Source organism: Mastigoproctus giganteus, chromosome 1 (assembly GCF_048544385.1).
Source record: "Mastigoproctus giganteus isolate SK-2022 chromosome 1, ASM4854438v1, whole genome shotgun sequence".
NCBI lineage: Eukaryota > Metazoa > Arthropoda > Arachnida > Uropygi > Thelyphonidae > Mastigoproctus > Mastigoproctus giganteus.
Window position 1 is genome coordinate 74,400,180 of NC_143575.1, and position 17,161 is coordinate 74,417,340.

At 36.6% G+C, this 17,161-nt stretch overlaps 1 protein-coding gene across 1 annotated transcript in view; it reads left to right on the plus strand.

The window, feature by feature from the left end:
• Window positions 1-17,161, plus strand: part of meigo (Solute carrier family 35 member B1 homolog meigo) — a 66,835-nt gene that overhangs the window by 18,598 nt on the left and 31,076 nt on the right. The window contains exons 3-4 of the mRNA XM_090373394.1: window positions 5,875-6,005; window positions 15,439-15,633. Of these exons, the coding sequence (XP_090229520.1) occupies window positions 5,875-6,005; window positions 15,439-15,633 (326 nt within the window). The remainder of the gene's footprint in view (window positions 1-5,874; window positions 6,006-15,438; window positions 15,634-17,161) is intronic.

The window sequence follows — 17,161 nt, forward strand, 5'->3', positions numbered from 1 at the left end:
AGAAACTATACAGGGAAATAGAGTGGGCCAGTAAATCAGTCTTATAATGGGGGATTTTAATTTCCCAGATATTGACTGGAATTTGTAGTTTGGTCACTCACACACTAGCAAGGCTTTTGTGGATTTATTGGATGATTGTTTTCTACATCAGCATGTTCGGGAGGCAACTAGAGAGAGTAATACTCTTGATTTGATTATCAGTAGTGATACTTCATGCATTAAGAATCTGCAGATAGAGGAACCACTAGGTGGCAGTGATCACAGTGTGCTGAAGTGGGATTTACTCAAAGAGGTAACTACCATCAGGGATAAAGGGAAGGGCTATTCCTTTCATAAAGGTGACTATGAGGGTCTGAGACAGTATTTAAATTCTATACAGTGGGACCAACTGATGATGTTACCAACAGCAAATTCAAAATGGGAAGCATTCAAAGAACTTATCTTGGAAGCTACTAGGCTTTACATACCAACTAAGAAATATTGTTCAAGGTTTAGGCCTAAATGGATGTCAGATGAACTAATGAGACATATGGCAGAGAAGAAAAATGCATGGGACACATACAAATTAACACGTGACACAGAAGCCTATGATAGATACAAGTTGATCTGTAACCAAGTTACAAAGGAGGTTAGGCAGACGAAGGCAGATTACGAGAAATCTTTGGCAAAGGATGCAAAGAAAAACAGAGTTCTTTTCTTATGTTCTATAAACTCTAGAAGGAAGGGGATGAATCAGATTGGTCCACTTGATATCGATGGTTCAACTGTTGATGATCCTGCTCAGGTAGCTAACAAACTAAATGAGTATTTCGCTAGATAATCTTGTAATAACTGAGAGTAAAGTGGAGGAGAAATTGTTGAAGATAAACACAAGAAAGGCACCTGGGGTGGATGGGATCTATCCAGTTATATTAAAGGAGGCAGCAAAGGAAGTAAGCAAACCCTTAGCCATAATTATGAGAGCTTCCTTGGACTCAGGGGAAGTACCCGTAGACTGGAGATGTGCAAATGTGACCCCAATTCACAAAGGAGGATCAAAGGTTGACACAAGTAATTATAGACCTGTGAGTTTAACTTCTGTTCCAGGAAAATTAATGGAGGCACTGGTTAAGGAAACACTGCAGGATCATCTGAACAAGACTTCAGTTATAGCTCGGACACAGCATGGTTTTGTTAAGGAGAAGTCTTGCCTGACCAATTTTATTGGATACTATGATGCAGTCACAAAAGAACTGGATGCAGGGAATAACTTTGATATTATATACTTCGATCTTAGAAAGGCTTTTCATACTGTTGCACATTGAAGACTGCTGCACAAATTGGAGCAGTGTGGCATTGGCGCCAAATTGCTGCTAAAGATAAAGGGATGGTTGAGTGGGAGAAGACAGAGTGGTAATCAATGGACACTGCTCTTCGTGGACTAATTTTATTAGTGGAGTCCCTCAGGGTTCAGTGTTGGGTTCATAGTTGTTTTCTGTATTTACAAATAATATTGATGATGGTATATCAAGCTTAATGTCCAAGTTTGCAGACGATACAAAGGTTGACAGGGTTGTTAAGGACACTACTGACACTATGCTGCTGCAACAGGATCTGGAAAGGTTGAGCAGATGGGCTGAGAGGTGGCAAATGAAATTTAACATTGACAAATGTAAAGTACTACATATGGGAAACAGCAACCCCAGAGTAACGTATCAACTCTGTGGTACTACACTGACAGTGGTAGAGAATGAAAAGGACCTGGGTGTAATTGTGAAGGCAGATATGAACTTCTCTGAGCAGTGCAGATGGGCTGCAAGAGTAGCTCATGGTGTCTTATCAATGATATACAGGAATTTTTCTACCATGGATAAGGAGGTGATTATTCCCTTGTATAAGGCAATGGTCAGGCCAGTGGTGGATTTCCGCACATGCACACGAGGCGCGCACCTGGGGCCTTTTAAATCGAGAGGGCCTCAAATCTCAGGTCTCAAAAAAAAAAAATAAAATTGTTTCATTTTAAATTTTTACACTCATCTTTATTACCGTTACTGAATAAAACTGTAATTTAAGATGGGAAGTTAGTAAACTCTTATGCGAATATCCCTACATATTATATGGAATATCTATGCGAACTAAGTGAATCTGAAATAGAATACATATTATCATTAATGCTTAAATTAAACCCTTTCATTTTTTTTCTAGTGGAGGTAATTTCACGAGTGAAGAACCCTGTGATGATATTGCTCAAGGAACGATATTAGATTTGTTCGCGGAGGCAGTTCAAAACTATTCGCAACTAATTGGGAACCAATAAGCAAGCGCAGTAGTCTTTTAAAACCTCTGAAATCACTACTGCGCTGGCTCACATGTAACAGAGCATCGTCTTTCGGAACTAACGTTTCACTCACGAATCTGTTACAAATTACTAGAGTTTGGTGTGATTGGTGTTTTAGTGTAGGAGTATTTTTGTTTTGTTATCAAGTAAGTATTTGTAATATCTTATGTATTGTTTATGTATTTATCAAAACTGAATTGTTTGATGAGGCATCACATTTATAGCAAGTGATAATTGGGAATTAATTTTTTCTCGTGTTATTTGAAAATCATTTTATCAGCCGCGTTTCAAAAATGAGTCAAATTTCCACTAGATCCTGTTCTTTGTTTAGAGATTCCATAATATTTTTATTTTTAATAATGTTTTTACTGTTGTCTATGACAGTGCTTCCCAAACTGGTGGCCTTCAACCTTGTTGACGGCCACCTAATATATTTATATCTACAGTATAAGCAATAGAAAGTTGATAATGTGCCATGCCAAATAATGTGTATGTAGAACGCTAACAATGGACTGGGAAATTTAAGGAAATTAATTTGTGTGGGTACACTAGATGAGTACATTTATGTAGTCGATCTGCTAGTTCCCCAGTAGTAATAATTGTAAAATCAATAAATTTCTTTTAATTATGCACATGAACATTGGTTTGGAGATTTGTTGTTTTCATGTATTAATGTTAATTTCGGAGGGATGGTAGTTGTGTCATTTTTTCCATTTAAATATTAGTTAAAATATGTATTAAAGAATTGAGAGAAAAATAGATACGTATAATTATAACCCAGTTTAATGTAATAATAAAATATATAACAATAAGTAACAGGCAGTAGCTTTCAAGACTAAAGAGTCTCTTTTTCAACTGAATTCAAATACAATGGATAAGTGCAATGAGCTGAGTAAGGCACGTTATTCATTTGCTATTGTTGTTGCACGGACATGCGCTGTTTTACTCCACTGATCATCTAGCATTAAAACGGTTGTCTCTAGGATGGGGTGTAGACGTATGCTTTTGTGCCTGTTTATTGCCTTTGGATTGTTTAATATGTTAAGTGACTCTAGCTATAGGTGGTGGCGAAAGTGTCATGAGTGGTCTACTATTTCAAAGTCACGTTTGGGATCAAGATCATGGTTGGTGGCCCAAAAATGTTCCGTGACTGCGGACTGGTCAGTTTCGGCAAGCCGGATTGCTCTGTCATGTCCGTAAGGCGATCTTGGAGACGCCTTGATGTTTCTCCTATGTAGCAGCTGTCACAGTCTCTACAGGTGATGCGATATACTACATTGCTGCGTAAGAGAGGTGTGACAGGGGTCTTCACACTGGAGACAAGTGAACGTAGGTTCCTGCAGGGTAACTGCACGCATTTGATGTTGTAATTTCTAAGAATCTTCGAGATCTGTCCTGACACACCTGGATAATAGGAAATGTAGGCGGATGGTATACCATCTAGGTTCGGTGGTCTTGGGTGGGATGTGAGTTCTTTTGCCTGTAATAGGCACCTGCTTAGCACATGAGATGGATAATCACATTTGGTTAGATATATGTTATATATCTAACCAAATATATCTAATTTATAATAATAAATTCAAAAAACTCCTATATTGGTCATAGTGCTTTCTGCATGTATAAAACATAGTGCAATTTGTTGCTAAATTGCAAATTTCAACCTGCATCTACACATAATTAAAATATTTTAGTAATTTATTACATGTTTCATTGTTGTGCATTTACATGGTTGTGATTTGTGATTTAAAAAAATATTAGAGATAATGAACATCATGCAAAATTGTATCAGGTTTTTGGAGAGATTTCTCCATCTCATACTTCTACATCTCACTACTACTATGACTGTGTGGGACTATATTCAGAATGAGTGATAGTTGAAGGTTGTGGGCTGTTGTTCTGCTTTGTCTTGTCATGTGAAGCCATACAGATTGATAGTTTTCTTGAATATTATAATAAACACATATTTAATAATGAGACACTCTTCATTGTTGTTTGAACATAATCTTGACAATTTAATAACTATACATCACAACATTCCAAATGTTTGAAGTGCTGTACTTGCTTCTTCTATGGGTAAATAGTTTAAAAAAAAACCTTTTTAAGATATCTCTGGAGAACTATATATAGGATCCACCAGTTACACCTTGCTGGACACCAGTTACATCTCACTACTACTATGACTGTGTGGGACTATATTCAGAATGAGTAATAGTTGAAGGTTGTGGGCTGTTGTTCTACTTTGTCTTGTCATGTGAAGCCATACAGATTGATAGTTTTCTTCAATATTATAATAAACACATATTTAAACTCTTCATTGTTGTTTGAACATAATTTTGACAATTTAATAACTATACATCACAACATTCCAAATGTTTAAAGTGCTGTACTTGCTGCTTCTTCTATGGGTAAATAGTTTAAAAAAAAAACCTTTTTAAGATATCTCTGGAGAACTATATATAGGATCCACCAGTTACACCTTGCTGGACACAAAGCAGCTAAAGAGAATGAGAAGACAAGGAAGAAAGACTCCCAAGACAAAGAGCTCAGGAGAGCTGATGTCTTGTTCTTAATTAGATGCAGAGGAATCCAGGGGCCAACTGGGTCCATTTTTGCTGCAAGCCATACTGTGCATCAGAGAAGATAGGGAGATGGCATGTGACTTTGCCTGGATGTGATGTTAAGGTTGTGGGCTGTTGTTCTACTTTGTCTTGTCATGTGAAGCCATACAAATTGACAGTTTTCTTGAATACTGTGGCTTTGATATGTAGAGTTAACACTTTTGCAGCTGGCTTTTTCCATGACAGTTTCAACCTAGGATTGAGTTAATCTGGATTGGAAAGGGCAGAAACATTGTTGGGCTTTCTTCTCACTTGACTGAATTAATCAGCCTTCACTGAAGGTTGACTGACATAAATATCTGTTTTTTTTTCTATGAAGTTGTAAGAAAAAGTACTAGAAGTAGGGTAGTTTCTCTTCCAAGTGGATTAAAATCCAATGCCCCATATTTGCATTCAGGAAGCAGAGAACCAGTGGCTCTCGACGACAGGCAGCTTGGTATCTAATGCTGGTTCTTCTATCATGGCCACTATACAAGAGAATTATCAAGGAAGTAGGGAGGAGAGATAGTAATCCTGCTGATGTTTCTGTTAACTATTTTCTGGTAATTCTTTTGTATGTAGTATGCTTTGAGGAAGTCCCTCTTTTGCTGGTGTGCAGTATTTGACACTTTGGAATCTAAGATGAAGAAAGATTCCATTCTTGTAATAGTATAGTATAGCAGGCTTGACAGGTGAACTTTTAATAGGAATGTAATTTCTGAAGGTGCCAAAATTAATAATTAAAATCAAAGTCATGATAACTATAAATCATAGTTACAAATACAGTTCTTTTAATACCCTTCATTTAATGTTTCTTTTATATTTCCTTGTTTTCCTAATGTAATTTTTGGAAACTAAACTGTAAGTTTTTATATTTTCCTTTAATGAATCATCATAGTTTTTTACCAATTAAAGATTGATTTATGAACTCTACTAAGTGTATTTTTTTTTTTTAATTAGTGTTAGCAACTTTCATGAAACAAGGACAGGATAACACGAAACAGTCATATTATGCTGCTTCAGCTTTCACATATTTGGGTGCTATGGTGTCTAGTAATATGGCTCTTCAACATGTTAATTATCCAACACAGGTAACTGCTATAAAATATGTATTATTATTTTAGTTGTTGAAGGATAGTTCAGTTTAGGAAGTTTAGTTATCAGTTTCTCTAAACTAAACTATCTAGTTTAGTTTAGATAAACTGATATGCTACTAATTTCTTAAATAAGAATGTCTTCTATTTGAAAATTAAGATGTTCAGTATTGAGTTTGAAATGTGTTAGGTTCAGTTCAGTTATAATCCTTTATATAGACATATGAACAGAATTACTGTTTTGCTCATTTATATTCATTCTAGTGTCATCACTTTTACAAACTGTATAACTACACCTATTCGGTCTCTGTAATTATTGCATTATTTCATAAATTTAATTAGAACAAAATGCAAGGATTGTAATTAACTTACATTTTTTTTATGCATTTTAAACCAACTTTTCTTACTGTTTTATGTGATCATCATTATTAAATATTTTCTTTTTACTTGTGACAGTGATACTTTCATGTCACAAAAATCTCTTCTAATTGCCTGGATATACCAAATGAACAATTATATTTTTATAATGCAACCTCTGGTTTCCTTGTGCTACTTAGCATTAGCATTAGTAGAGGCATTTGATGCAAGAAAGCAAGCTTATGCAGCATCAGCCAAAAAAAAAAAAAAAAAAAAAACCCACTTCCACTTCACCCCTCTGTTCGTTCAAAATACCTGTCCAGCTGAGCCTTAAACTTATTTAGGCTATCAACCTCCACCACAAGGGATGGAAGTCTGTTCCACCAACCAACCACCCGCTGGCTAAAGGCAAATTTCCGCACGTCTATCCTACATCTGTCTTTCCTCAATTTGAATTTATGCCCTCTCAGGTGATTTTTCTGAGCTAGAGGAAGAATCCCATCAGCATTGAGCATGCTTAAACCATTCAAGGCTTTATACACCTCTATCAGATCATCTCGCTGGTGCCTAGTCTCCAGACACTGTAATTTGCAAAACTTAAGCCTTTCTTCGTAAGAGCACCCCTTTGTTCCATTCACTAATCTTGTTGCCCTTCTCTGTACTCGTTCCAGCAGCTCTACATCCTTCTTGAAATGAGGTCTCCAGTCCTGTATACAGTACTCTAGGTGTGGCCTGACCATCGCCTTATACAATGGAATAATCACCTCCTTATCCCTGCTGGAAAAATTCCTGTATATCATTGACAATACTCCATGAGCTACTCTTGCAGCCCGTCTGCACTGCTCAGAGAACTTCATATCTGCCTGCACAACCACCCCCAAGTCCCTTTCATTCTCTACCACTGTCAGTGTAGTACCACAGAGTTGATACGTTGCTCTGGGGTTGCTGTTTCCCATGTGTAGTACTTTACATTTATCAATGTTAAACTTCATTTGCCACCTCTCAGCCCATCTGCTCAACCTTTCCAGATCCTGTTGCAGCAGCATAGTGTCAGTAGTGTCCTTGACAACCCTGCCAACCTTTGTATCGTCTACAAACTTGGACATTAAGCCCGATATACCATCATCAATATCATTTATAAATACAGAAAACAATAATGGACCCAACACTGAGCCCTGAGGGACTCCACTAATAACATCAGTCCACGATGAGCAGTGTCCACTGATTACCACTCTCTGTCTTCTCCCCCTCAACCACCCCTTTATCCATAGCAGCAATTTGCCTCCAATGTCACACTGCTCCAATTTGTGTAGCAGTCTTCCATGTGCAACAGTATCAAAAGCCTTTCTAAGATCCAAGTATATAATATCAAAGTTATTCCCTGCATCCAGTTCTTTTGTGACTGCATCATAGTATCCAATCAAGTTGGTCAGGCAAGACTTCCCCTTAACAAAAGCATGCTGTGTCTGAGTTATAACTGAAGTCTTGTCTAAATGATCCTGCAGTGCTTCTTTAACCAGTGCCTCCATTAATTTTCCTGGAACAAAGTTAAGCTCACAGGTCTATAATTACTTGTGTCAGCCTTTGATCCTCCTTTGTGAATTGGGGTCACATTTGCACATTTCCAGTCTATGGGTACCTCCCCTGAGTCCAAGGAAGCTCTCATAATTATGGCTAAGGGTTTCCTTACTTCCTTTGCTGCCTCCTTTAATATAACTGGATAGATCCCATCCACCCCGGGTGCCTTTCTTGTGTTTATCTTCAACAGTTTCTCCTCCACTTTACTCCCAGTTATTTCAAGATTCTGTAGCTTACTGCTAGAGTTGAATACACCTCTGGCATTCCCCACACTGAATACCTCCTCATGTGTGAATGTCGATGCAAAATATTCATTTAGTTTGTTAGCTACCTGAGCAGGATCATCAACACTTGACCCATCAATATCAAGTGGACCAATCTGATTCATCCCCTTCCTTCTAGAGTTTACATAAGTAAAGAACTCTTTGCTGTTTTTCTTTGCATCCCTTGCCAAGGATTTCACGTAATCTGCCTTCGCCTGCCTAACCTCCTTTGTAACTTGGTTGCATATCAACTTGTATCTATCATAGGCTTCTGTGTCATGTGTTAATTTGTATGTATCCCATGCATTTTTCTTCTCTGCCATATGCCTCATTAGTTCATCTGACATCCATTTTGGCCTAAACCTTGAACAATATTTCTTAGTTGGTATGTAAAGCCTAGTAGCTTCCAAGATAAGTTCTTTGAATGCTTCCCATTTTGAATTTGCTGTTGGTAACATCATCAGTTGGTCCCACTGTATAGAATTTTTAAATACTGTCTCAGTCCATCGTAGTCGCCTTTACGGAAGCAATAACCCTTCCCTTTACCCCTAATGGTAGTTACCTCTTTGAGTAAATCCCACTTCAGCACACTGTGATCACTGCCACCTAGTGGTTCATTTATATGCAGATTCTTAATGCATGAAGAATCACTGCTGATAATCAAATCAAGAGTATTACTCCCTCTAGTTGCCTCCCGAACATGCTGATGTAGAAAACAATCATCCAATAAATCCACAAAAGTCCTGCTAGTGTGTGAGTAACCAGCCCCCAAATTCCAGTCAATATCTGGGAAATTAAAATCTCCCATTATAAGACACTCTGATTTACTGGCCCACTCTATTTCCCTGTACAGTTCCTTATTATACTCATCAGAGTCATTAGGCCTATAGCACACTCCTACTCTCAATTTTGATCTCCCAATGTTTATGTCACACCAAACTGACTCCACACTGCACTGTCCAGCGATGTCGACTGGCTTCACTTCCTTGGTTTTTATGTGTTTCTTAACTAATAACATAACCCCTCCTCCCTTCCTATCCTGTCTATCCTTTCTGTAGACGTTGTACTCCCCAAATTGCAGTTCTGCATCCCTTATATCTGTGTGACACCACGTCTCTGATATCCCAACAATATCTGCCTTCGATGTTTTGAGCAATACCTCAAATTCATCAAATTTATTTACTAAACTCCTAGCATTGGTGTACACGCAAGTATACCTGCACCTGTTTCTATTCTTAGCTACCCTAACACAACCCATGTGTTTACTTGATCAAATGAATAATGTTGTGTGGCTAGGGTGTCCATTTTGGAAGAACACAAAACCGAGACACTTATCTTATCTTATGGCGTTGTTATCGGGGAGAGAAAGAAAGTAATCTTCTCCACTCCCCCTCCCCTGATTTAAAAAAAAAAGAAAAAAAATGTGCGATAATGTAAAAAAAAATGTGGAAATTTTGTTTTTAATAAAAGACTTTTTTTTTTCCCCATTTTTATTTTCAAAATGTAGAATTAACAAAAACAGAATACAGTTCTTAAATTTGAACAACAAAATTTATGCAATAAATATGAAAACTATTTTTTATTAATTTATTTAGCAGAACTCTTCGCAGCATTTAACAGATTTGTTATTTTTAATTTTTTTCTTAAAATCTGTGCAGTTTAAGTCCCTCAAATTAAAAACACAGGTAATAATTGCATTAACTGTACTTATCTCTAACCTATTACACTCACCAGTCCATTGTATTTCCATTAAAGAATATATTCACTCGCAGCTGGCGTTGTGGCCTGGAATTGCAAATAAATATGAACATAATCTAATAAACTCGCTCTTTTGTTCAAGGTATTCTATTTTTTTAAGTAATGTTGTCCATTTTTCAACACAACTCAATGTATTCCATTCCTTATTATTTTCAATTTTGTTTATGGCAATTTTTTTTTAAAACTCCAAACTGATCATATAATAAATTTTCATCAAACTTAATTTCAATTTTTTCAAATGATTCCAGAGAATTTGCTATATCCTCCCATTTCGGAATGTTTTTCATTAGCATCCAGTTTAAGAACTGGAATTGTTCTAGGGGTTTCGACCAATTTTCTAAATAATTTTTAACCGTTGAATAAAAATCTATGATTTCGTTTTTAAACTTATGAACTTTTTGGTTTTCTATATCATGCTGAATAATTTTTCTAGCCTCAAACGGCAGAAATTGATCAGATATTCTATTATCTAACATCTCAGTTGTTTCGTCAACAATAATTTTAACCTCTAAAATAGTTATGTTTGCTTTTCAATTTTTAGTATCTGGTTATTGAAGAAACTGAGAAAGCTGTGGGTAGTCCACAAATATGCTTCTCCCAATGGATGATTAAAAAATTTCTCAATAAAAACGGGAGGCTTTTCCTCGGATAAAAAAAAAAATTTAAACCTTCGAAAATTTTTAAAATGCATTCAATGGCAGGAAATAATGACAACCAGCGAGTTTTAGAGTGAGAGAGTAATTTTTTATACTCTATATCAACAGTAGCACAAAATTCCTTTAAATGTTCCGTTCAAACAGTATAAGTGTGAAAGTAAGAAAATATTTTTATAACTACCAATTCAACATCAACCGCTAGTCTTCCTGCTCCCGATTGGGCAGAATTATGAAATATGTGCACTATACATCTGACATCTTTGATATTGGAATTAACTAAATTTTGGAGTCGAGAAAATACATTGCAATCTCTTCTGTTGATTCCTCCAAAATTAACATTCATATTGTCAGCTCCGAACGCAATACACTTTTTTTTGGGGGATATTATTTTCCTTCTGAGAAGTAAGGATGTAGTTAGCGATAGTTTCTGATGTCTCATCAGATAAACAATTCATTTTAAGAAGCTTAACTCGCATACCATTTTTCTCGTTGAAATAATGCAATAGCAATGGAAACACTTTCTCCGATTTATGGTTGCTTGCATCAATGGAAATTCCAAAGAATTCAGTACTACTGACATCTTTTAAAACTTTGCTAAGTGAATATGGAGCCAGTATATTCTTTATTAGTGCAATTGTTTTCGTTTGTGCACTAGAAAAATTTTGTGCGATTTTTGAGTCATCAAAAAGTTGACCGAAAAGGCTTGAGGGAGCAATCAGCACTTCTAAACGACTGACGATATTTAATTAAATGATACGCCATCGTAAGTTCAGCGATGGCAACCCTGTCATGTTCAATTGAATTTTCTTTGACAAAGAAGTGTTCCAATTTCGATGATGATGCAGTTGCTTGAAATTTCATTGTGTGTTTTTTCGAATTCACATAAACCAGGACGTATGGACACCCTATGTGTGGCTGTAGGTAGTACCAAATGCACCTAGGAATCACTATTTGTAAATTATATTCTGTGTATTCCGATTAATCGGGGCAGCTGTTTATCTGCGAAAATCTTAAAAAACAGAATACACTCGAGAAAATAGCCAGGGTTTAATTCGCTTAATTGGGACAACATGCTGTTTAATCAGGGGCGAGAGACCACAGCATTGGAGATTACCCTGCGATTGTTTCTGACCATACCACGTGGTTCGGTCGTATTTCTGGAGGTCACAACCATAAAATAATAAAAACAGTTAGCAGTCACCTGTTTATTGGACTTTTCTGTTAGTGCAGTCTATCATAAACGGATAGTAAACTCGATCTTACTGAATTTGCGATAATACCGACAGCTGGAATTCTGTGAGTTATTATGATGAAATGTGTTTACACTGACATGAAATCTTCAATCATATAAAAAAATTAATTTTCAGAATCTTCTCTTCATTCCTGTTTTTAAAGCTTCGTAACTTGTTATTCCATTCTCACTTGCACATATCGTGTTACTTGCAATTTGTGTGTGCCGTTTTCTTTGTTATTGATTCTTATCTTTTTGCTGTTTTAAATTTTAACCCCCACCCACAAATGTAAGTGAACAGAAATGTCAAAGTTAGTATGTACATATTACAGTATGTATTAATTATTCCGATCATCACGTATATTCTTCCGATTTTCATATATCCTTTAATTTTTTAATCAGTAAGGTAATAAAGGGTAAATTTGTGCTTAATATATCTTTACTTTTATAGCCTGTGGATAATGTTCCTCTTATTTTCGCTCATTAGAATCACTGTTTAATAGAATTAAAATTCAATTCACAAACGTGATCACATTGACCGGCGCTTACTACACAGCATATAGTGAACAGTACTTTACTACGGTGAGTCCATCATAACGTGATTTGATTGTACAGTGAACCAATTGTAAAGCCGGGCTCCATTGTATTTTTAACTATATACATGAAACTTCAGATATTTGGGGCAGCTGCTTAATTGGGCCAAAATGCACTAGTTCATTTTGGAATTATTACACATGAAAGTGATTTACAACAATAATTTGAAGTAGTTTCTAGCATATTTGCTACTATTAATACTAATAATAATACAGTGGATTCTGGTTATTTGGGCCGCCGGTTAATCGGGGCAGCCGTTTATTTGGGGAAAATCTTAAAAAACAGAACCCATTTGAGAAAATAGTCAGGGATTACTTTGCTTAATTGGGACAACATGCCATTTAATCAGGGCAGGAGACCGTAGCACTGGAGATTACCCTATGATCGTCTCTGACCGTACCACGGTCAGAAACAATCGGTCGGATTGTCTTTCTGGGGGTCACAACCATAAAACAATAAAAACAATTAGCAGTCACCTGTTTATTGGGCTTTTCTGTTAGTGCAATCTATCATAAATGGATAGTAAACTTGATCTTATTGAATTTGTGATAATACCTATAAGCTGGAATTTTGTGGGTTATTATGGTGTAATGTGTTTACACTTCCATGAAATCTTCAATCATATAAAAAAATTAATTTTCAGAATCTTCTCTTCATTCCTATTTTTAAAGCTTCATAACTTATTACTCCCTTCTCACTTGCGCGAATTGTGTTACTTGCAATTTGTGTGTGCCGTGTTCTTTGTTATTTACAGCTTATCTTTTTACTGTTTTAAATTTTAAACCCCACCCACAAATGTCAGTGAAAACAAATGTCAACTAATTAGTATTAATATATTAACTACGTATTAATTATTCTGATTATCACGTATATTCTTCTGATTTTCACATATCATTTAATTTTTTAATTGATAAGGTAATAAAGGGTAAATTTGTGCTTAATATATCTTTACTTTTATAGCCTGTGGATAATATTCCTCCTATTTTTGCTAATTAGAATCGCTGTTTAATAGAATGAAATGTATTTTTAACTTTTTTTCGTGAAACTTCGGATAATTGGGTCAGCTGCTTAATCGGGCCAAAATGCACTAGTCCCGATGTGTCCCAAATAACCAGAATCGACTGTATTTAATATGATGGTGCCCCTACCACGCTGACAGTAAACCTTCTCATTGCCGTAAATCTGATGAAGGACATGTCTGCACCATGATAAGGTACTTGGCACCAGTAATTGTTTCTCCCCCCCCCAAAAAAAATGGTCATAAGATACTCTTTTTTTTTTATTTTGAACCCCAAACACGAGAGGTATTAGAACCTATAGTACTTAGTACCGTGCTTGGGTTGGAGGATGAGAAGACGAAAGAAGATATTTGTTGACATTGGACTTGAACTTCTGTAGATTGTAATATTCAGGAAATACGTATGAAGGAAGGTTGTTCCAGAAAACGGCAGTTGAATGAATAAATGAGGAAGATGAAAAGTTGGTTCTGTCGGTTTGAAGTTGGACAGTAAATGGATGTTGGCTGGTGGTGGCACGTGTTCGGACTGTTCTGAAAGAGAGAGAGCTGGAATTATAGAAGCCAATTCAGAAGAACAGTGCCCATGGAAGTATTTGTAGAAGAGGCATGCAGCAGAAACAGTACGTCTATGAGAAAGCGAGTGGAGAGACTCTGTTAGAGATGAATCATTAATTAACCTAACTGCCCTCTTCTGAATGGAATCTAGAAGCCTGAGAGAGGTTTTGGGGGCACCACCCCAGATGTGGGAACAGTATTCCATGGCAGGGCAGATTTGCGATTTATACAGAGTGAGCAGCTGTTTGGAAGAAAAGTAACGCCGAGAGCGAAAGAGAAAACCAAGTTTTTTAGATGCAGAGGAAGCAATATTTGTAATGTGCTTGTGCCAAGAGAGATTAGAAGTCAGGGATATATCAAAAATGATATATCTCTTTTGGGATATACCCAAAAGAGATATATCATTTTGCCTAGAAATCGTAGTGTCACTAAAGATAAGCATAGGAGCAAAAGAATCCTTTTGGCGAGATATAAGACAAGACTGAGTTTTAGAAGGGTTGAAATCAACTAAGTTGTCTTTGCCCCACTGGAGAATTACCTGAAGATCGGCATTTAAGGAATTGGTAGCAGATTTTCGAGAAGTTGAAGCTGATTGAGCAGGACAAGGTTTCTCAAAATGGAAAGTGGAATGCAATGTGCTATCATCAGCAAAACTGTGGATAGGATTTCCAGTCAATGGAAGAAGGTCATTAATATACAAGAGGAAAAGAGTGGGGGAAAGAACTGAACCTTGGGGAAACTCTTAGAGGAGATACCATACAACATCATAAATTCTGGCAGATTAACAGGTATGACCACACGAATATTTGGATTCTCTTTGGATTCTCTCACGGTACTGTTGAACTTAACCAGTAAATCATGGTCATGGTCTGTTCATTCTTGTTTGATTTCCTTTGAAATCACTCGCAAAACTCCACATGCTAATCAGTGCTTTAGCTGGCTAAGGGCCAGGCATTGGAAGGAGCGGCGGCCTCAATCCCGTTCAGCAAGAACTCCATGGTATCCTTTTCTCTCCACTGTTATTTCATGCATTTGAGTACTCTGAATAATAGGGCCAGCATTCATTTTGTGCATGTTTTTTACTGTACCATCAAACAACCTTATCATATTCTTTCAGTTGTTAGTTGTTGCTTTTGAGGCTTAATTACAAATTCCTTTTGGCCTTGCATATTGATTTCATTGACAGATTTCAAGTACTATTTCAAAACTGCTTTGAATTTTTCAAGTAAGTGAATCTGTATCATTTTGTTTTTTGGTCTGACTCGGGTAACATTCACAGTCACACTAATGCTGCAGTTAACTGCATACCACATGGAAATTGCTTGGTGTTATATTAATGTATAAAATATCAATAATTTCTTTATTTACACCAAATACATTGTAATGATATATATATATAAATTTTTTATTTTGTTTTCAGGTGGTTGGAAAATCCTGCAAACCTATTCCAGTCATGGTGCTAGGTGTATTAATAGGACGCAAACATTATACATTTACTAAATATTTATATGTGTTGATGATAGTCATTGGTGTTGGAATTTTTATGTACAAAGATAAGCAAAGTCCAGTTCTCGGCGAGTCTGAATCAATTCTTGGTATGGGAGAGATACTTCTGGTAAGCATAAAGTAAGCTTGAACAAAATATTGTTTATTTAGAAAAATATAGAGGTATCTTCTAGAAACAGTCATTTTGATGCTTATTTCAGGATGCCTATCTTGGAGTAAACAGTAAAATTTTTTACTTCTTATATATATAGAATGGGTTTTTCTAACTCTAGACAATTCTCTGATTCTGAAATAAACACAGGATGTTCACAAAAGGTGAAATAGCTTTAATAACATTTAATTCTTAATGTGTTAAATGCTGGTGCTGTGTGAAAATTAATGGAAGAACTATTTTATTTTTATTTATCTAAAAGTATTTTCAGCATGGAATCCTTTGATATCTTTAAATGTGTAAATCTGTAATAACTGAGGGAAAGTGGAGGAGAAATTGTTGAAGATAAACATAAAAAGGGCACATGGTGTGGATGGGATCTATCCAGTTATATTAAAGGAGGCAGCAAAGGAAGTAAGCAAACTCTTAGCCATAATTATGAGAGCTTCTTTGGACTCAGGGGAGGTACCCATGGACTGGAGATGTGCAAATGTGATCCCAATTCACAAAGGAGGATCAAAGGGCGACACAAGTAATTATAGACCTGTTAGTTTAACTTCTGTTCCAGGAAAATTAATGGAGGCACTGGTTAAAGAAGCACTGCAGGATCATCTAGACAAGGCTTCAGTTATAGCTCAGACACAGTATGGTTTTGTTAAGGGAAAGTCATGCCTGGCCAATTTGATTGGATACTATGATGTGGTCACAAAGGAACTGGATGCAGGGAATAACATTGCTATTATATATTTGGATTTTAGAAAGGCTTTTGATACTGTTGCACATGGAAGACTGCTGAACAAATTTGAGCAGTGTGGCATTGGAGGCAAATTGCTGCTATGGATAAAGGGATGGTTGAGTGGGAGAAGACAGAGTAGTAATCAATGGACACTGCTCATCATGGACTAATGTTATTAGTGGAGTCCCTCAGGGTTCAGTGTTGGGTCCATTGTTGTTGTTGTCTGTATTTATAAATGATACTGATGGTGTCCAGGTTTGAAGATGGTACGAAGGTTGGCAGGGTTGTTAAGGACACTAACGACAGTATGCTGCTGCAACAGGATCTAGAAAAGTTGAGCAGATGGGCTGAGAGGTGGCAAATGAAGTTTAACATTGACAAATGTAAAGTACTACATGTGGGAAGCAGTAATTCCAGAGTAACGTATCAACTCTGTGGTACTACACTGACAGTGGTTGAGAACAAAAAGGACCTGGTGGTAATTGGGCAGGCAGATATGAAGTTTTCTGACAGTGCAGATGGTCTGCAAGAGTAGTTCATAGTGTCTTGTCAATGATGTACAGGAATTTTTCTAACAGGGATAAGGAGGTGATTATCCCCTTTAAGGCAGTGGTCAGGCCACACCTGTACTGTATACAGTCTGGAGGCCTCATTTTAAGAAGGATGTAGAGCTGTTGGAACGAATACAGAGAAGGGCAACAAGATTAGTGAATGGAACAAAGGGTTTCTCTTACGAAGAAAGGCTTAAGT